At 41.0% G+C, this 21,855-nt stretch overlaps 1 protein-coding gene across 3 annotated transcripts in view; it reads left to right on the top strand.

Moving 5' to 3' along the window:
• Window positions 1–19,993, top strand: part of BROX (BRO1 domain and CAAX motif containing) — a 20,931-nt gene extending 938 nt beyond the window's left edge. The window contains exons 2-13 of one of the 3 annotated variants that reach the window (XM_006761261.2): window positions 2,389–2,505; window positions 4,346–4,452; window positions 4,805–4,901; window positions 8,382–8,477; window positions 9,694–9,766; window positions 10,960–11,065; window positions 12,335–12,424; window positions 13,917–14,002; window positions 15,055–15,136; window positions 15,422–15,572; window positions 16,467–16,626; window positions 17,840–19,993. In XM_006761261.2, coding sequence (XP_006761324.1) covers window positions 2,405–2,505; window positions 4,346–4,452; window positions 4,805–4,901; window positions 8,382–8,477; window positions 9,694–9,766; window positions 10,960–11,065; window positions 12,335–12,424; window positions 13,917–14,002; window positions 15,055–15,136; window positions 15,422–15,572; window positions 16,467–16,626; window positions 17,840–17,923 — 1,233 coding nt within the window. In that variant the 5' untranslated portion in view covers window positions 2,389–2,404 and the 3' untranslated portion in view covers window positions 17,924–19,993. The remainder of the gene's footprint in view (window positions 1–2,388; window positions 2,506–4,345; window positions 4,453–4,804; window positions 4,902–8,381; window positions 8,478–9,693; window positions 9,767–10,959; window positions 11,066–12,334; window positions 12,425–13,916; window positions 14,003–15,054; window positions 15,137–15,421; window positions 15,573–16,466; window positions 16,627–17,839) is intronic. The other 2 variants (XM_015562370.1, XM_006761263.2) reach the window with 2 other exon arrangements.
• Window positions 19,994–21,855: the final 1,862 nt, after the last annotated feature.

Below are 21,855 nucleotides of genomic sequence, written 5' to 3'. Positions count from 1 at the left end.
GAACACTTGCTGCCACAAAACCAAAGGTGTTGCCTGCCATTATCGCCAGGAGGCTGACTTACATGCACGCAGATGCTGTATTTACTTAGGTTGTAGAGGAGGCGGACATGGATGGCGTCTAGATTATATATACACTGGAGGCCCGGTGCCCGAAGTTCATGCAAGAGTAGGCCTTCCTTCCCCTGGCTGCCAGCATGGTCTTCCTTCCTGGCCCTGCTTTGTCCGGAAGGTCGTCCGGAAGGACGTCCGGTCTGATTAGCATATTATGCTTTTATTCTTATAGATTCTTATAGATAGATCTATCTAGATAGATATACACATATGTACCCTACATAATAATGAGCTAATATGCTAGTTAGACCGAACAGCGGAATGACCTTCTGGACCACCTGGGGCTGAATTTCATGCATCAGGACTCATGTGTGTGTGTGTGTGTGTGTGTGTGTGTGTGTGTGTATCATCAGGACTTATTAAATGTCTTGAGTCAGAAGTGAACTTGCCCAGTTTCTTCTTGAGAACACAATGCATTTTCTCTTCATTAAACTCGTGGTGCTCTCCCAAACCGGTTTGGTGGTGAATAATGAAAGAGATAAGGGAGGTGTTAAAAGTAGATATTTCACACCCTGTGCAGCCCAGGGTATTTTTCCCATTAAGAAAAACTGATCGACAGCATTGTATAATACCTTCAAATTAATTAAACCTTATCAGAATTTCTTGTCTGCTACTTCCTGGAATCTAATTGCCACATATACGTCTTCAGCTAGGCTTTCCCGTAAAATCTGCACTGCCTCCCTTCAAGGACTTATAGGCAAGTGACATACACCTTTTTGGTTTTTAAATTTTTTTTTGTAGTTGTCGTTTTACTTACATCGTTTTCCAAATTATTGACCAAGTATCATTTTTTTAATCACGAAAATGCTGATTCTTATTTGCTGTTGTGTTGAAAGTGTTTTTCTTATAGAACACATGCTATATAACCTGTCAGTTGATGCCAGCAGTATCATGGGGAAAGTATTGTTAATTTAAGACCTATTTCTCCCTAGCCGGTTTGGCTCAGTGGATAGAGCGTGGGCCTGTGGACAGAAAGGCCCTGGGTTTGATCCTGGTCTCTCGGGGTGAGGATTAAAAATAAAATAAAATAAAACCTATTTCTTTCAAGTAACCTTAGCAGTCTAAATTGCCTGTTTTGGACAATTACATTCATCTGGTTCTCTGTCCTTTTCCCTTGTGGCTGTCCAACCAAAGTCTAGTACTTTGCTACTCAAAAGTGTAGTGTAGGGACCAGCAGTCGCAGCATCCTAGGTCCTAACCCAGATGTTGATTTAGAACATGCATTTTAATGAGCCCACCCCCAGGTGATTTTTAATGTATACTAAGGTGTAAAGGTTACTGCTCCAGGTTAACATTGCAGTTATTGTGGGCAAATGTCCAAATGCTACCTTTTTAAAATACACACACACACCTATCCACTGAGCCAAACCAGTTTCGGCTAAAATATATTTTTTTATGGTTGATAGTATTACAGATATTTCCCATTTTACCCATTATCCCCTTCCTCTGAGCCCTTACCTACCCTTCACTACCCTATTGTCTGTGTCCATGGGTTATGCATAGCTTCTATATATATAAAAGCCTAAGTGACCATTCAAATGTTCAACTGGTAGCTATGGTGCACACTGACCACCAGGGGGCAGACGCTCAATGCACAGGCATGGAATCATGGAACAGACTGATGAATCTCAGAGGGGAGGCGGGAGGGAGGTGGGTGGGAAGAGAGTAACCAAAGATCTTATATGCATACTAGAGGCCCGGTGCACGGATTCATGCACTGGGAGGTTCCCTTGGCCTGGCCTGTGGGGATCAGGCTGAAACCGGCAGTCTGACATCCCCCAAGGGGTCCTGGATTGCGAGAGGGTACAGGCCAGGCCAAGGGACCCCACTGGTGCACGTGTACTGGGCCTCTAGTAAGTATATAAGTTCTCTGGTTTATCTCTTCTCGTCCCCCCAACCTCACATCGAGGTATGTCAGTCTGTTCCATGCCTCCATGCATCAGGTTTTATTTTGCTGGTCAATTCATTTTGTTCATTAGATTCCACAAATAAGTGAGATCATGTGAATTTGTCTTTCTCAAATTGGCTTATTTCACTTAGCATAATACAAATGCTATTTTTTAATAGGCCTGTTCTAAACATAGATAAAACAAGGTTGACTTATAGCAGTGAACCATTTTGCTTATCTATGTATATTTTACATACATTTTATATAAAAGTGTATATATATTATACCCTCTAGTAAAATTTTATTTTAAAAATAATTATTTTTATGCTATTTGCATTATTTAACTTGTATGCATTTTTTTAACTTTGTATGCATTTTTTTAAAAATAGGAAACATCTGGAGAAAATGACACATTGGTTTCATAGGAATCCATTAAAAGCCACAGCTCCTGTTTCTTTTAACTACTATGGCGTAGTCACTAGTCCTGCTGCTTCAAAAATTTGCAGGTAAGTTTCATCAATCTCAACAGGTATTGGTGAATCACCCTTGGGTACCAGGTACTTATTTAAGTCTCATGGTCAGTCCAAAAGTATGTAACACACTGTCCCTAAACTTAGACTCCTTACAAACTTATAAGTGACATGAAGAGTTAAATCATAGATTACTTAAACTTTGTCAGGCCAGAGTCCTTAGTTTTAAATCAGTGAATCCCAGAGAGGCTAAAGCAATCACAATAAAAGAGTTATTATAGTGGTATAAGAGACTCTACAAAGTCATATATGAGTATTGTTAATTGGCTGGATATTAAATTCATTGAGTTCTGACCCTATGACCTGAATAGCCCTCAGAGTGTTCATATAGGAGAATGGCATTTGAATAAATTGTATAGCTTAGACCAGGTTAGCAAACCCATGTTGAGCAGATTTGGCCCACTGCTTGTTTTTATAAATAAAGTTTTATTGGAACACAACCCCTGCACCCCCATTTATTTCCATATTGTCTATGGTTGCCTTTGCCTCCTCTCTACAACAGCATTTCCTACAGAGGCTTAGATGACCCAGAAACCTTAAAGTATTAACTTCCAGGCCCTTTATAGGAAAAGAAGGCTGATTCCTAATGTAGATAGTAAGAAAGAAGACGATAAGTCATTTCTATCAGGAAAACCTTAGTTCTAGAGTAGTTTGGAACGAAAAGAGATGCAAGAGCTATTTCCAAGGAGAGGTCAGCTGGCCAGATTTGCTGTGGGAAGTTGAAAGCATTCATTGTATGTGAGATAGAGAACCAAGGTGATCAAGGCATTGATGGTACCAGTAAAGGGAAATCAAGGGAGATGCTGCCTTTTTGTGGGAAGAAGTAATTGGAGCAAAAGGTGGGAAAACTCTCTTGGTGCTTACAGTTAAAATGTTGTCTTTGGCCATTTGCACACAGTGTCTCCAGACATTGTCAGTGTGATGTGATTTCTGGAACCCTCACTCAGCAAGTTGCCTTCTGAAGTTAGATGTGGAGCTGGAACAGGACCAAGTTGGAGCCGATGATGTAGCTCTAGGGTTGGATAGAAAGTTGCACGAGTAGATGAGACCTCAGAAGGGAGAAAAGTAGGAAGCTAGGGACTGAACACTTTTGGAGTAGGAATGAGAAGGGGGCATAGAAAAAAATGAAGAAGGAACCTTTAAAGATAAGAGGAGACTCTTCAAAATTTAGAGTTATTGGAGTCAAGGGAGAAAAGAATTTCAAGAAGGAAACAGTGAATCTACAACATTTATTGCTGCAGAGAAGTAAAAGGGAAGGGAGACTTTTAAAATGACTAATGGCCACGCGTTTTTACATATTCTTTAGGTGTATATTGAATTCCAGAATGCAATTTCATTTTTAAAATACGGGTTTCTACTTGATAAAGTATATTTCTACATAATACCAAATTTTGAAATTTCAAGAAGATACTAAAATCATGCACAAACATTCAGTTTCCATTTTTCAAAATTTTATTGTGAACTGGGCCGTTCAGTTTACTCGTTCTTAAGTCCTTCCTCCCATCTTACTTAAGTGATTGTGTTTATTTAGTTTTTTAAATTAAAACTTGCTATATATATTTTATTACGTTATGCCCATGATTTGTCCCTTTAAATTAGTTAATTTTAGTACAACTTTTAAAACAATTGTTACTAAAAATTTCAGTTACCTCCAGTGTTAGCCCTAATAAAATTCATTTCTGTGTACTTAGCAATGCCTTAGAGTTTTGAGTGTGTGTGTGTGGTGTTTTAAAAGCTACAATTGACGTTTTCAGCCACTTTGACGCAGACTGGTTGTAATACCGCTTACTAACTTGACTGTCTCTGTCTCTGGAAGTGACTTGAGGTCGTCCCGGGCACGGCTGCTTGAATTGTTCACGGATTTGAGCTGTAACCCAGAAATGATGAAGACTGCGGCCGATGCGTATTTTTCCCTTTTACAAGGTTAGTTATTTATACAAACTTGGGAGTTTGTAAAAGACAGCTATGCACAAGTTCACATTTCATTCTTAGACTTTTCAAATCAGAATATAGTCTTCTGGGCTGTATTCTTTGGTATGCTTGAGGTTCAGAAATGTGAGAATGTAAGAGTGGTATGTGGTCTTTCTCACATTTTGAAAATTAAATGTGTTCATATTTCATAATGCACTACTTGAGAGAAGGTGTGAGATACAGAAAGGGAGGGAGAGGTTAAGAGTTTCATGCAGATACCTGGAAAAGTCATTATATGAAAAATTTCCTAAATTTAATACTTGATGTTGCTTTCTAAAACTGAAATGTTTTGTACCGTTTATAGGTTTCATAAATTCATTGGATGAATCTAGCCAAGAAAGTAAGTTACGATATATTCAAAATTTCAAGTGGACCGATACATTACAAGGACAGGTTCCAAGGTAGGCAGTGCTAACAGTACTATATTGAAGCCATTTTTTAAACTATTTAGCCAGTCCTTAACTCATAGCCCCTGTAGTTGAAGAAATAAAAAATATAGACCCAGTCAGTATTTTCTCTTACCAGGAAATTAATTTTTAAAATTTCACCTAAACTCCTAATACATGCTGTTAAGTAAAAATATAATATTTCTGCCCTGACCGGTTTGGCTCAGTGGATAGAGCGTCAGCCTGCGGACCCAAGGGTCCTGGGTTCGATTCCGGTCAAGGGCATGTACCTTGGTTGTGGGCACATTCCCAGTGGGGAGTGTGCAGGAGGTGGCTGATCGATGTTTCTCTCTCATCGATGTCTCTAACTCTCTATCCCTCTCCCTTCCTCTCTGTAAAAAATCAATAAAATATATTAAAAATATATACATATAATATTTCTCCTGGGCCAATTCTGTTTTTCAGATAATCAGTACAAATGTTAACTAGACTTTAATAGTTTTGACTTTTAAAATTATTATTTTTTTATTGACTTCAGAGAGGAAGGGCAAGAGAAAGAGAGATAGAAAGATCAATGATGAGAGAGAATCATTGATCGGCTGCCTCCTGCACACCCCCTACTGGAATCGATCTCCTAACTTGGGCATGTGCCCTGACTGGGAAGCAAACTGTGACCTCCTGGTTCATAGGCCGATGCTCAACCACTGAGCCACACCGGCTGGGCCAGCCTTGACACACACAGAGTGTTCGGAAATTTGGAACCCAAAGCTAGCTTTCGGTCTTTGCCTACATTCAGGCAGAACAGAATTTGGTTTTCCCCTCCTTTTCCTTTCTGATGAATAATTCAGATATCTTCGTTCAGTCTTTCTTCCTCCCCAAGCCCACCCCAGTTCCATACTCTTTTGATTCACAGTATCTATTTGCTTCCTAATCTCTCTACACTGTTTCTGCTCATTTTAAAGACTCCCCCTCAGAACTTTCTTACCGCTTATTTGAGACTAATTAGAAGAGATCTAATTATAACAGGAAGCAGATCATAATGGTGCTACATTTTTATTTAACTCCTTTTTTTTTTTTTTACACCACTGAGCTATTTAAGTGGTTGTGTATCTTTATATCAACTTGCTAGAATTACTGTTTTCTAAAGTCAGGAGGGAAGGAAATGGAGACGGCTGAAAGGCCAGACAGACACGCATTAGAGGCAGGAGGGTGGGCCTTGGATTCACACATAACGAGGTGCGGTCTCAGGACTTGTAAGTGTGTGTACATCCGCCTCTTCCGCTGCGTGTTGGGGTTGCAGGTAGAGGCCTTTGTGAGAAACAGAACAGGAACACTTATCTTAAGAGACGAATGTAGCGCCAGGCACATAACAGGCATTCGGTGAACGTGAGTTTCCTTCCTTCCTTGGGAATGTGGTTTGTAGAAATCATAAATTGGGTAGGAAGTGGGGACTCTGCACCCTTTCCACATTTTGATATTCTGGGATCCTGAAATTCCCAAGTCCTCATTTTTTGTTTTTCTTTCTGTGACTCCTTTGTATTTTATCTAAAATTAAGGAATATTTTTATTTTAAAATATCTTTTTTTAGAGAGAGAGAGAGAATCAAACCGCTATCTATTACATTAGAAAACTTGGGCAGCTCCTAAGACTGTTTTGCATCACATACATTTGGCACTTTTCCCCACCGTGGCAAATGTTGATTCCCGTAACAGCATTTCCCGCATAGTTTTATGAGACAGTGCAGAATAATGTGATAGAGGCCTTAAATAACACTACTGAATATTCAGCACATCCAAGATATTTAAGTAACTTTATCCTTGACTGCTACTGATATGCAATAGAAAATACACTTACGAGTATAGGATGAGTATAGCTTTTCTGAAAAATGTTTCCTCAACTGTATATTCTCTGACCACTACTTAGATGTGGTTCAATAAAAGTGGAATATTTGGGAGCGAGGCAGATTGAAATAAATGAAGGAAAGTGGGAGTTATTCCTGTGACTATAAGTTAGCAAAGCTATTTTATTACTTAAAAGTAAAGTTATAAATTAGAGATGCCTACTAGATCACCAGAGGTGTAATCCATTTGAAAGATCTCAGTGCTGAAAAGAATAAGCCATGAAACTATGCATTAAATTTTTTCAGATAGTTTGTTCATAACATATTTTCGTATAACATTAAACAGTAGTTTATAAGTTATTTTTGAGTTACCATATGTCTTATAACAAATCTTTTTTTTAATCTAAAAAGTTTCTATGTCTCCATTTCTTTTAAGATGGAGGCAACAAAGTAGAATCGTGATTTTAGTTTCTTCCCTTTGGGTAATTTTTCTTTATCTTAGTATTGTGTGTGTAAAATAAGGGCATTGTTTTTTTCCTCATTTGACATAGATCATGTATTAAGGAATTGTCAGGGTCTTGGCAGAAGCCTAATGATTAAAAATTAGCATTATCTTATTTGCTTAATAAGATTTTGTCATCTTTGTGTCATATTTAGAATAGAACCTGAAGGAAACAACATATAAAATATACTTGAGTTTAAGACCGTTTTCTTTGTCGTACGCTGATTGGCTTAGCTCAACATCCTCTTCACTTTCTTTCCAGCTTGGCTTTTGCCTCTGTTCCTCGATTTGTTTTTAGGAACCATCTGTTCCAGTCAGGCTAGCGGGGTCTCTGCAGTCAGGAACATCGCCAGACCTTGTGCATTAGCAGCATCGTTCCCTCACCTGCTTCCTTGCAGCCATGTTTCAGGGCACACTTCAGATTCTGTAGCTGCATTAAGCGTCTTTAATTATTTAGCCTGAAACCATCTCTCCTCTGAATTCCATTTCCTTAAAATGTGGTATAAGAGCCACCAGCTCCAGAAGCAATTGGGTACTTGTTAAAAATGCAGATCCGGGGCCCCTCCCAGACTTTCTGACTCTGGGATTGAGTTCCAGAAATCTGTGTTTTTGTTTTTATTTTATTTATTTTTTAAAAAATATATATTTTATTGATTTTCTTACAGAGAGGAAGGGGAAGGGATAGAGAGTTAGAAACATCGATCAGCTGCCTCCTGCACACCTCCCCTCTGGGGATGTGCCCGCAACCAAGGCACATACCCTTGACCGAAATCGAACCCGGGACCCGAGTCCACAGGCCGATGCTCCATCCACTGAGCCAGACCGGTTAGGGCCAGAAATCTGTGTTTTCAAAGCTACTTTATGTACAGTAACCTTTGGGAACAACTGCTAGTCTTATGCTTAACCTCTATCGTCACTACATTCAAAAACCTTGGCTTACTGTTATGGAGTACATACTGGGCAGTGTGTTTGGTCCTTCATTGTTAATTACATGTGTGTCTTATCTCTCCGTCTGTGTTAAACACAGGACTGTTTTCTTCATTTTTCAGTTAGTGTAGAGTTATCTATAATTTTGAGTTGGATGTACCAGTAGGTCTCAGGTAGAGATGGCTTAATAATTGACAACACTTAATGATCATGTTTATGATTCTAGTGCCCAGCAGGATGCTGTCTTTGAATTAATTTCCATGGGATTTAATGTAGCTTTATGGTACACCAAATATGCCTCGAGACTGGCTGGAAAAGAAAAGTAAGTTAAAAGGGGATGGTTTATATGCATTTGTGTTATTTTTCCAGTATATGGAGCTTTGTTATTAAAAAAATCTAGCCTATTGATAAAAAGTACCACTTTGGTAAGTGAAAGATTGCCTCAAAATGTTAGCATATTAAGCATCAGAATTATGGAGCCCAGTGTCAAAAGGAGGGAAAAAAATGAATAATCTTGTCATGGGGAAGGTCTTTTTAATAAAACCCTAAACCAAGGAAAGGAAAAGATTGAATATTTGAGTATGTAAAAGTTCTACAAACAGAATTTTTAAAATGACAGATGGGTCAAAAAAAGTGCAATGCATTATACAAATTATTTTTATAAAATGACAGATGGGTCAAAAAAAAAGTGCAATGCATACATCCCAAGGCTTATCACACCTGTAGTATTACAGATTATTTTTATAATGTATATTCTTACAAGTCAACAAGGAAAAGACCAACACATCTAATGAAAGTAATCAAAGGTCATAAATAATTCACAGAAACATAAATAAAAAGGATGCAAAAGATGTCCTGAAAGATTAAAGAACTGTGAAATAAAATGAGATACAATTTTTATAATCGTAAAAGTAGATATTAACAATACGAAATCCACTACCAGCTCTGGTGCATCTGAACACGGGACTAATATGCAGCCATTTAAGAGTGAAGTTGATGGATGGGGACTTGGCTTGGAGTGGTGAACACACAACTCAGTATCCAGATGATGTCTTATAGAACTGTACATCTGAAACCTATATCATTTTATTAACGAGTATCACCCCAATAAATTCAGTTTTTAAAAAATGAAGTTGAATTGTGTAGGCTGATGTAAAAAGATCTCTAACATAATTTAAGGGGTTTAAACAGGAGCAGAGTAGGACTGTTGTGTATTTATGTGTTTTTCAAGTGTTGTGCGTGCATTACGTGTCTGACGTTTGATGCCATTTACGCACAGAAGATCATCTGGAAGGGAAAACAAGAAGCCTTTGTTCGGACCACTAGACAGCGTCTCTCTTTTCACTTGTAGTTTCTTCTCTTTGGGTCTTTTTCATGTGCATTTGTTAAATGTCAAGTTAGATTTTCTAAAAGGAAGAAAGCTAGTGGTGAGAAACACAAATGACTAATTTGGTTTGATGATACATAATGTATTAGTTGTTGGTTTTAATACCAGAAATGGCTTTGATCCTCAAAGTAATGTAACCACCGTCTTTAAGCATTACAGAAGAGGAAGCAAAAGAGGTCCACCGAAGCCTGAAAATTGCAGCTGGGATTTTTAAACATTTAAAGGTAAAAAAAATAAGAAGATATATTTCTAATGCTTTAATTCTTGAAAAAAATTTTTTTTAAATATTTTTATGGATTTCAGAGAGGAAGGGAGAGGGAGAGAGAGATGGAAACATCAGTGATGAGAGAGAATCATTGATCAGCTGCCTCCTTCACGCCCTGCACTGGGAGTCGAGCCCACAACCCAGGCATGTGCCCTGACCGGGAATCAAACATGGACCTCCTGGTTCATAGGTAGATGCTCAGCCGCTGAGCCACACCAGCCAGGCTTGAGTAATTTTTCTTTACTTCCTTGGGGTGGAGGATGAGGGCATTATTCATTATGTAAAAAGTACTAGTGTGTGTTCTGGTTTCATTGTGTTAAGTACCGTGTTGATGAGTGGGGCCAGTTATAGAATAGTGTCTCCATTTCAGAAAATCACCAGTGAATTTTATAATGAGAAAACTCATGTCGTGATTCACCGTATATTTTTCCGTCTCTTCTGAAAAGGCATTAGACAAAGCCCCGAAATTGCTGGTGCTGACTGGTTCTTATTGCTGTCTGCAGCAGTGGCCAGAAGCAGTCAGACTTCCACACAGCTCAGCTGGTGTTTCCTCTGTCTCAGTGAGAGCACTGCAGGGGCGATCAGCACACACTCGTTATACTGAATTTCCTGAAGATAGGTGGAGATTAGGAGAAAGATCAATGTATTTCCAACCAGAATCACCCACACCTCATTCTCACTAAACCACTATTTCCTGGAGACCAGTGTTTGGTTTTCTTAGGATAAGATAAGATGCTTTTACAGTGATTACAAAGCTGTTACCCTGAGGGAGCTGTAGAATTGAAGTCGTCTTTATATCCAGGTGTTAATATATGAGAGAGCAGTGCCGGCTGCCATTCAAAAGGCTACTGTTTCGGTTAAACATTTTCTAAGGTGAAAATATGATTTGCACATCTAACCAATCCATTATGATCCAGATTTTGTTCTTGAATTTCTTATTTTTACAAAAGCTTATAAAAAGCTTCGAAAGTTTTAGTGTACAGGAGCCTTTATTTTCTATAAGATTCGTATTTTTCCTTTTTTTTTTTTTTTTTTTTACACATTTTCTGTTAGCGCCCTATATTTCTGATAAATCCCCATCAGCTCCCACTTGCTTCATCTCTCACAACTGGGTTAAGAGAAATTTGGCTTTTTTCTTTCTTTCTCTTTCAGGAAAGTCACGTCCCGAGGCTTCTCACGCCCGCGGAGAAGGGGAGAGACCTGGAAGCACGGCTCCTCGACGCTTACATTGTTCAGTGTCAGGCCGAGGCTCAAGAAGGTATCTCAAGATTGTGAGGTGTTGTTAAGAGAAAGTCTGTATCGGCATTTACAAACATTATTATTTTTTTAAAATATATTTTATTGATTTTTTTACAGAGAAGAAGGGAGAGGGATAGTTAGAAACATCGATGAGAGAGATCAATCAGCCGCCTCCTGCACGCCCCCCACTGGGCATGTGCCCGCAACCAAGGTACATGCCCTTGACCAGAATCGAGCCTGGGACTCTTCAGTCTGCAGGCCGACGCTCTATCCACTGAGCCAAACCGGTTCGGCCAAACATTATTTTTTTAATTAATTTTTTTAAGGGAGAGGAAGTGAGAGAGAAGCAAACATTGAATTTTTTTGTCCCACTTATTTATGCATTTATTGGTTGTTTCTTGTATGTACCCACACCGGAGATCGAACCCACAACCTTGGCATATCAGGATGAAGCTCTAACCAACTGAACTACCCGGCCAGGCTCCCCTCTTCCCCCTAATTTTTTTTCAAATTAGAATTAGCTGGAATCCAGCCTTAGGTTTTGAAAAATTTACAGTGAGGAATAATTTTCCTTTAGCATTTGCCTTCATTTTTAGTTAGCAGAAAAAGGCCTCACAATGCCGTGTCTCTTTTTAAAAGGATTGGATTTTACGTTGTTTCTGACAGAATGAAGTTAATTCTGTAACTCATCCTGTCCCCCTCGACCTTGCTCAGTCCTTTTCTTCTTCCACTGTTTGGCTTGCCTTGAAGTTACCGCCTTTCAATGGCAGGAAATAAAGGAAGACTTAGGTGAGAACAATAAACTGTAGGCTTTTGTTTTTCTTTATTTCTGATTCCAGAGCCCGAAGGTGTTTGTTTCTTCTTACATCATGCTGTTTTATAGTAGTCATTTCCCGTGACTCGCTGGTCATTGGCTATAATGATTTATTTAAATAAAGAAATGGGCTCTGCCGGTGTGGCTCAGTGGTTGAGCGTCAACCCATGAGCCAGGAGGTCAAGGTTGCGAGCTCAGTGGGGCATGCAGGAGGCAGTCAGTTGACGATTCTGTCTCATCCTTGTTTCTGTCCCTTTCTTCCTCTCTCATCCTCTCTCTCAAATCAATAAAAACATTAAGAAATTAAAATAAATGGCATCAGAACCAGCAAGCTCTTTTTGTGTTTGCATTTTCTGTAGCTTACTTTTCATATTAAAACTTTGAAGAAACGACTGAAACCCCCCCATAGGTTGTTGGACTGTCTTTGGCCTTTAGAATTGAACTTAGATTCATTTGATTGTGTTTTGGCCACAGTGACAATTGCTCGAGCCATTGAGCTGAAGCATGCTCCAGGACTAATCGCCGCGCTGGCCTATGAAACAGCCAATTTCTATCAGAAAGCTGGTACGTTCATAATCCCGTTGTTAACACTTTCAGCCTGTAGGTGTTCAGATTAACCTGCGGGCCAGATAGGGAACAAGCAAATCAGAAAGATTCTCAGACTTTTCACTATTTGCAAAACTGCAATAATATCTGCATTATTTTTATGGATTTTGTTTAAAAGAAAATAAAAGAATTGGAGCTGTTCACAGTTAATATTGCTCCATAGCTTCTTATGGAAAGGATGGTACTATACTTTTTAACCAATTATGTCTAATAATTATATAGCTGTTTTGCTTTTGAAAAATTTTTGGTCTTTATTACAACCTTATAGCTACTATAGTGAGACAAGAAACTAAAATCCAGAGAATTAACATAATTGACCCATCATTTAACTGCTAGCAGTTGAGAAGCTGGGACTCGAACTCTGGTTGTCTCATTAGCCTATTTTTCTTTTCATTCACTTACTTAGGAAACACATGCATGTTCCTGTGTATGGGATGGTTACTATTTTAGTTACTGGGTACACAGAGATCACTAGAACAGATTCACAGTCTAGGGAAGGGAACAAACACATTATTGTGACATGAAGTAAGATGGTACAGCGGTGAAACGGAAGCCTGAAGGACCTGAGCCTGCGAGAGGACAGTGGTGTGTTAGCCTTATTTTGAAGTATAAATAGAAGTTCTCAGTGTGCTAGGAATCTTTAGCGATGGGAAGAGGAGAACTTTCTGTAGTTTATAGAGATACAAGGGAACTTAGCTCCTTCTGGGAGCTTTGGACAGATGCTCTTGCTAAAACACAGGAGAGGTTAGGAAAGTGTGTGTGGGTGAAGTCATGAATTGGTTTGCAAGCCTACCTGAGAAGTTTGGCCTTTATTCAGTAGATGTTTGGGGCCCATTAAATGCTGTAAAGTAAACTTGACTTGATTGCATTTGAGTTTTTAAAAGGTCCCTATGGTTGTAAGATGAGAAATGGGTGTGCTTAGGGGGAATGGTTCTAATGTAAGAGAAAATGATGAACACTTTGACGACGATAGCAGAGTAGGAAATGGGGAAGAAGAAATAGATTTAAGAGACACGTGACAGGATGTGTGAATGTGTGTATTTCAGATGAGATTCAGGGATGGGGCTGTGATGAGTGTGTCCTTCATGCTTCTGACTTGGGTGACTATAGACTACTCTTTGTTGCTACATAGCTTTTAAAAAATAGATAATAAAATAGTATAAATCATATTTACCTTGAAGTTCTTAGTTATATCTATTTTTATCATTATGTTAAACCTAAATTACATTAAACATCAAATCAAAGAAGGGCTCTGGTACTTAACCAATCTTATTATGTAGTTATTGGGAAAAAGAAATCACTTGAAATAAAGCGAGGTTTTTAAAAATGTGTAAATGTTTGAATTTTAGACTTGAATGTCATTCTCCTTTTAGCATCTGAACACATGAACTAAAAGTCGTCTAGTGAATCAGGGTGAAATGATATTTTGCTTTTTAAAATGTAACTTTAGATCATACTTTATCCAGTTTGGAGCCTGCATACTCTGCTAAATGGAGAAAATACCTTCTCTTGAAGATGTGCTTCTACACGGCTTATGTAAGTATGTGTAACCCGGAAACAATAAATTACGGTCTTCCCCACCCCTGGAGTGCCAGATGTGCCATCTCTCCTGACCCTTCACTAGCGTTTTACAAACAATGGACATTCTCAGTAGATGGTCACGGGCAGTCGGTGCAACCACCAACCATCATCTCAGAACAGGGTTCTAGCAGTGGAGTTGCTGTTCCACTTAAACCCACTTTTAAGTTGGACGCTTTTGCATACTTAAGAATTCTCTTATTTCATCCTATAGGAAGATACTTACTAATCCTAATCTTAAGACATACCGTGCATACTTCACCTTCTCTGGTGAAGAACTATTAATAAGCACTCGTTGGGAAGTGACCTTTTTGTCTCTTGTACCCACCAAACATTGCCCTGGCCATTGAGGCTCAGTTGATGGGGGCGTCATCCCATACACTGAAAGGTGGCGGGTTAGATTCCCGGTCAGGGCACACACCTAGGTTATGGGTTCGATCCCCAATTGGGGCGGGACACAACAGATCGATGTTTCTCTCCCTACCTCTCTCTGAAATCAAAGCACAAATTAAAAAAAAACAAAACCCTTTTTCAGATCTAGGGAGATATTTTCACTTCTTATGCCTTATCACCTGTTTTCAAGCATGCTGCATAAGCCATGTGTGTGCTATCCTTAAACTGATGTAGACATTTCAGAGTGAGCATATCTGACTTCATGCTTCAAACCGGTTTGGTCCTAATCTAAGTCCTCCCTCCCACTCCCTCTCCATTAGCACAGTGCTGTCCCTCCTTTACCCACAATGCCCTAGTTTTAGAAACAGGTTTCAGCAAATGCTTTTTGCTCTCAGCCCATGGTTAAAAGACTAGTTTGGCCCAAAGGTTTGATGTAATTCCACTTCTGATATTAACAGAGATGGGGGAACGCTTATTCAAGTAAATAAATGTAAGGGGTTGCATTGAAACTTCAAACAGTGGACAAAGGCAATGATTATCTGATGCATGTATAAGACAACGGCAGTGGAAAGCATCATTTGTGGAGAAAATGAATGAACATTTGTGTCTCTTATCAGGCTTACTGTTACCACGGTCAGACTTTGTTGGCTAGTGATAAATGTGGTGAGGCGATCAGGTCTCTCCAAGAAGCAGAAAAATGTGAGTATTCCCACCAGATTGTTAACTCCCTTCTTAAAAACACATGTTTTATCCTAAAGGGGAGGGGCAGTTAAGAGAGACTTTGGCTGAGTTCATGAACGGGGATGGGAATTGGAGAAAAGAAAAAATGTTTCAGAAACCTGGACTCTCTAGAGAGGACCCAGCTTCCCCTTGCACTGATGCTGGTGCTGCTGCATTGCCCGCCTTCTCGGTTTTCAAGCGCTTTTAGTGTGAATAATCAATAGCGATTTCACATCAAATGACTTTCTATCCCTTTCACACAAGCCTTTGCAAAGGCAGAAGCGTTATGCAAAGAATACGGAGAAACCAAAGGACCTGGGCCAACAGTCAAGCCTTCGGAACACTTGTTCTTCAGGAAACTTGGAAGCCTTGTGAAGAACACCCTAGAGAAATGCCAGAGAGAAAATGGGTTTATGTGAGTACAGCTTAGCAGTCTCTTAGTAACATTAATGCCAGGAGGCCGTTGTCGCTTGAACAGCACAGGTGTGAACAGCTTGGATCCACTCACAGGCAGGTTTTTTTGGTAAATACCGTAACTTCCACCCATAGTTGGGGATCCGCAGATGAGGAGGGTGAACTGTCTGCACTGATCTGTTTCCAAAGATTTTATGTCAGTTTGCAATTAAGATTAACTTTCATCTTCTCTTTACATTGGTACTAAAGTTTACTTGTGTTGTCTCAACGCTTATTCTGCTGCTGCTGACGATGTATAAAGGCAGATTTCAAAATGTAAACATGAATTTTCAGTTGATGTAATAGCCCCTTATATGGCCCTGATTTTCTGTTTCGCTGCCGTTCTCTCTCCATGAGTTATATATATCCTTACAACTCCCTTCGCATACTCATCTCACTCTGCTTTCAGCCACCTATACTACTGCCTCAGTTTTGTTATTAAATCAGCGTTGTTCGAACTGTAGGTTGGTAGATACAACTTTTTAAAGATATTTAAAGTTCCTACACTTTTTAAAAAATTATGAGTTAATTGGAAATAGGGAAATAATGTGCTCAATGTGGAAAACCTAGAGTGAAGTGCAAAGACGATAAAGCCACAGCCCTCATCACCTCACCACTCCCCTCGGAAAGCATTCCCAAACCCGACCTGGGTAAATTGCCCTCTCTTGTGTTCCCCGTGGCACTCTGTCATCATAGCTTCAGTCACACTGTGTCGTCGACAAGTTTTCTTCACTGTCTCACCTACCCATCTATAAGCTACACTAGGCAGGCTGCACAGGGCCCTGAACATAATAGGTACTCAAATAGTTAATGAATGAATGAATCAATAAATCGCTGTGTCAATGGCTTTTTGCAGTTACTTTCAAAAAATTCCAACAGAAGCCCCACAGCTGGAACTCAAAGCAAATTACGGCCTGGTGGAGCCCGTGCCTTTCGAATTTCCTCCTACAAGTGCGCACTGGACCCCGGACACACTGGCTGCATTTGACCTCACCAAAAGGCCCAAGGACGACAGTGTAAGAGACTGCGTTTTCCATTCCCTCACAGGTGTTTTGTAATCCCCACCCGGGGATTTTTAGAAAGTGGGCAGGGAGAGAGAGAGAAACATCGATGTGAGACAGATAACATCGATGGGTTGCCTCTTGCACGTGCCCCTACCAGGGCTGCGGGACCTGCAACAGAGGTATGTGCCCTTGACCAGGAATCGAACCCGACACCCTTTGGTCCATGGGCCGATGCTCTAACCACTAAACCAAACCGGCCAGGGCTCACTCACAAACGTTTAAAAAGAATTCAGGGTTAGCATTTTGATATTGTTCTCTGCACAAGTAGATATATATATCTGTCCAAATGTGAAATTAGCTAACTGCAGTGCTTGGTGAAATGTGTTCTAGGCCTCTCTCAGAGGCAGACCTCAAGGCCTTCATTGTCTCCTGATTTTCCACCAAATCGACTGGCCTTGTTTTCAACACATGGTCTTGCCTTCCTTCCAATTTGTCAGAGCCTCCTGTGGGAAGAGAGCGCCTCTGAGGAGGATGGCTCGCCCGTGCCTATTGCTCTGGCGATGCTCTCTGTTTCTATGTAGTGTCAGGCAGGGTAACTGAAAACTTGGCCTGATTTCAACATCGCGTGGAGTCACCCACCGGTCAAACAAGACTGCTTGTAATCACGTCTATCTAAGTCCCTGCTGTACTCACCCGAAGGGTAGATGAAGTAGAAGTGTTGAGGTTTGACTTCCAAAAGAGAGAGGGCTCTGTGAAAAAAAGGAAGTGGGAGTTAATTGGAATTTGTTCATGGTTTTTTTTTAAACTATAGTCCGGCCCTCCAATGGTCTGAGGGACAGTGAACTGGCCCCCTGTTTAAAAAGTTGGAGGACCCCTGCCTTAGAACTGTCTTTGTGTCCCGTCCCGCCTCCAGAATAGTGCCTGTCGCTGTCACGAGTGATTTCCAAACAGAGAGGCTCCTCCTGCATGTTGATCCTCGGTCTCCTCCTCAGACAGCGTAGGAGGAGCAGGAGTCTGACCTCTGCCCGTCGGTTTCCATCCCCACTGATGTGCTTCCCCATCATGTCTTCAGCCGAATTGATACGTAGCTACGGGAACAGCTTCGCTCCTCCACTGTTGGAGAATTTAATGTCGCGTCTTTTGAAAGTTGGAAGTGGAAAAGGTCTAGTGTTCGTTTTCTGAATCTTCGCTTCTGTTCTTACGTCGTATTGTTCTTTCTCCCTAGACCAAACCCAAACCGGAAGACGTGAGGCCCGTGAAAGAACCAGACATCAAACCTCAGAAGGACACGGGGTGCTCGGTCTCCTAAATGCATCGCCCCCGGTGTATGGGAGCCGCTCGCTAGTGGACGAGATAAGCCATGGACTTCCGTCCACATTTCTTGAAATGATTTCTCCGAAGCCTGTAGAATAATGTAGTCCATTCAGAGGGAATCGGCCTTCAGTGTAGTTGTTAGATTTTTAATATACTGAGGCTTCATGCTTTGTCTCCACATTTCTTCTTAACCAGGACAACATGGGGAAGACTTGATTCTGCTCTGAAGAGTGTATCTAAGGGTTGGGTGTTGTTTTTATTTTTTTCCCCCTCATGCTCTGGGCAGTAATAAATTACAGGTTAATAGTATAGGCCAGAGTCACGTGGTCATGGGCATGTTTTCTCTCTTTACAAAAAACATATTTTCCTGCCTTTTAATTGATACCAGCAGAATGACAGGAGTCTGTTTTCACAGACAGTGTTCCCTTCACCATTCTGTTCATTGTAGCACAGATTTAGGTTCTGAATTAGTTACCTTTTCCGCTGGGAAAAAAAGTCACTTAGACTTAAAGGTTAGAAAATGTTTATACCCAACCCCTGACGATCGAATCTATAATTTACTAAAAATCAGTGTTTGCAGGATGTTGAGATCACTTAAGGACTTCTGCTCAGGCAGCCGTGCACCTCGTCTGTACCTGTAAACTTTCAGCGGTTTTGACGAGTTCCTTTCTAATGGGTTTTTCACTTCCAGGGCAGAACTTGGCAATAGCTCGTATGTTTCTGTGCGAGGGGAGCCAGAACGAAAAGGTTTTTGAAGAAATCAGATGTTGCATGGTGTCGAGAGAAACTTTGAACCTAAGGGGAGGGTTGTCCCGAATTACACTGGTCACTCCACTTCTTTGTTAGGGAAGTTAGAGTAAAATGCTTTGGTTACCTGGGTCGTGTACCTTGCTATTATGTGATTTTCAGATACACAGGATATGTGTTGCTTTATGCCAGAGGCCAGAGCAAAAACAGAACACAACAACAGATTCAGTATGATCTTAACAATAGTTTGTAGTATTTGAAACCATTTCATATGTACATAGACTTGGGATATAGTGGATGCATACACCTGTAGGTTTATCTTTTGATTATTCTCTGGGGGCATTAGCTGATTTTCCTATTATAAATGGGCTGGCTCACTTAATAATAAGAGCAGTATATGTTGGAGCTTACTACATGCCGAGCCCTGCACCGAGCACTTCCATAGATAAACCCTTGAACCCACACCGCAACTCTGAGAAATAGTAAACTCTGCATAGAGTGTTGAAATAGGAATAAACATTTCATTATGAAGAATAGATTATGCCTGTTTGAATCAATATTGTGCTCAAATAAGTGATTACTAAAATCATAATTTACACTCTTGAAACCAGCTACCTAGGATCAGTGTGTTTAAAAAAAAATATATGGAATGCCACCAGAAGTAACATGGAAATGCTCCTTGCTGTCAAACGTTTTGAAGCTGCTGTTTGCAGAATACGTAGAGTAATAACTGAACAGACATCACATTGTAGTTTGCTGTCTATAGAAACTATTTTAATGAAATTCGCTGCATTGTGATCACAAAGCCATTCGCCTGTTCTCTGTACACCAGTAGCTGACAGAGCTGAGCTGTCCTCATTACAGCTTATGGCTGGGCCCGGAGGGTCAGCTTATCGTAGATGCCATGCTTATTAACCAAGCTCCTAGTTCTCACGTTCACATCGTGTGCATCATGCTACCACACACGGCATGAAAGCATGTAGTACGCTCAGTGCTTCTGTGATACGCAGTTTAGTCCCTCACTGGCAACTTTGACTTAAGCAGGTAAACATTCTGTTGACCCTGCAAAGGTGACACTTTGTGGCTGAAATATCCCCTTTATCATATTGTTTGAAATAGTGTTGGGAACTTGGGGAAGTTGAGGAATGTAAAGAAGTTGCATGAAGGTTCTAGAGAGGGAACTATTTGCATTAACTGTTGCAGACACTTCATACTTCACTTAAAGCGGATAATGACAGCTAACATTCTACTGGAAGTGCTGTTTGTATAATGAATTATCTTTTTATTTATGGAAATAAAAGTAATTTTACTTACAGTTTCATTGACATCTTTCATTTGCTCTATAAATATTTTTACATTTATTAGGCCAGTGACAGTTAACACGGTGCAATACCATAGTTTTTCACAGTGACATTGGGAAGTGACAGAGCCACGTGTGTCCGTTGTTTTATGCTACGTGAGCTATTCGGTTTCTGTTGATTGGTATTTACCACCCCTTCATCTCAAAGCACGATTCTGATGGGCCTTACCCGTAGTGTTTGTGCCTGTGATACAGTCTGCGTACTGTGGTTGGCTAGCCAGCGAGCTCACCATCGCTGAACACTGCTCCGCAGAACACTTTGTACTTCGGAAACTTGAGGTGGCATTTTCAGTGTTATATAAATGTACTCAGAAGTAAAACCGTATTCGGAAACAGTTCCTTATTCTCCAAACTTTAGAAAACACCACATGTCTTACCTCTTTTAATTTGTGCATACAAGTACACCACAGTGTCATTGTCAGCGAGGACTGCTCTCTGGGCTTCGGTGGCCCATCCTGCTGTCACCAGGGGCTTGAGGCCCTGGGTAGGGGGCGGGGGCGGGGTGTGGCGCGAGGGTGGGAGCTGGGAGCAGCGACCTGCAGTGGCCAGGTGAGCAGTGCTGAGGAGGTCTTACGTCAGCTCTTGGCTGCATTTAACCTGGTTCACTGAAAACATTTTGTGATGAATGGAAGCGGAAAGAACTCTAGGAAATTTTTAGGTATAACCTTCCAGAAGTTAAATGCCAAGATCTAGAACTAAGACGTCATTTTGTCGCCACAGATTACAATGCCGTGTTTCAGTGGAGGAGTTAAAGTGCAGTGATTAGTGTGTAAATGTGATGAGAAGTATATTAAAGGGTGGCCATTTAACATGGGGAGATAAAATTACAAGTCTGTTCTAGTTTTTCTAATCTATTCTATGGCACCTTCCCCCACTCATTAAAGCGAACTAACTATGACTCATTTACGAAAATACTGAGGTCCAGCTGCGTGTCAGGTATTGCAGGGGAGGCGATACAGCCAGGACTGCACAGGGAAAACCCTCCCACTCTGCCCGGAAGATGGGGGAGGGGAGAGGAAGACAAGGTAAGTGTGTCCCATGAGGGTAAGTGCCAAGGAGAGAGAGCAAGCCTAGGAGGTCAGGTGTTCGGTGGTGGTGGTGGTGGTGGTCGTGGTGGTGGTCGTGGTGGTCAAGGTGGTCAAGGGAATTGAAGTTGCCTTCAAAAAGGAGCTCAAATCAGACCTGGAGGAAGTGGGTGAACAAAGTCTGAGAGGACTGGTACAGAGGTCCTGCTGGGGAAGAGCCTGTGGCCGGAGTGAGGAGTGCGGGGAGATGTGTACAAGTTGAGGTCAGCGAAGTGTTAGGGGCCAGATCCGCAGCCTGTGGGCCATTGCTGGGACGCGGGCTTCCACTCCGGGTAAGGTGGAACCCCCCGTAGCGTTTTACGCAGAGGAGTGACATGATCTGACCGAAGATTTAACAACTCTGGGTGCTTCTGGAGTGTAGACTTAGGGGGAAGGAGGGTGGGAAGGAGGAGGCTGTGAGAGCTCAACAAAGACTCAAAGACAGGTTAGGATTGACGCTGTCGATTAGACACACAAGAAGAGGTGCTGAGCAGACAGTAGAATCTGTGATCGAAGATTTAACAACTCTGGGTGCTTCTGGAGTGTAGACTGTAGGGGGACACTTAGGAGGCCGCCGCCATCATCCAGGTGAGAGGTGATGGCTGAGATCAGGTGGGTGGCCCTGGAGTGGTGCTGTTAGGATTCCAAAAACATCCAAGAGTGTTTCCTGGCGGAGGTAATGTGAGGCGTGATGAGAAGAATCGAGAACGACTCCAGTGTTTTTGGTCTGAACACCTAGAAGAATAGAGTTGCTGT

Source organism: Myotis davidii, unplaced genomic scaffold (assembly GCF_000327345.1).
Source record: "Myotis davidii unplaced genomic scaffold, ASM32734v1 scaffold174, whole genome shotgun sequence".
Classification (NCBI taxonomy): Eukaryota; Metazoa; Chordata; class Mammalia; order Chiroptera; family Vespertilionidae; genus Myotis; species Myotis davidii.
The sequence above is the reverse complement of the archived record's forward strand: the minus strand, read 5'-3'. Positions and strand labels throughout refer to the sequence as shown.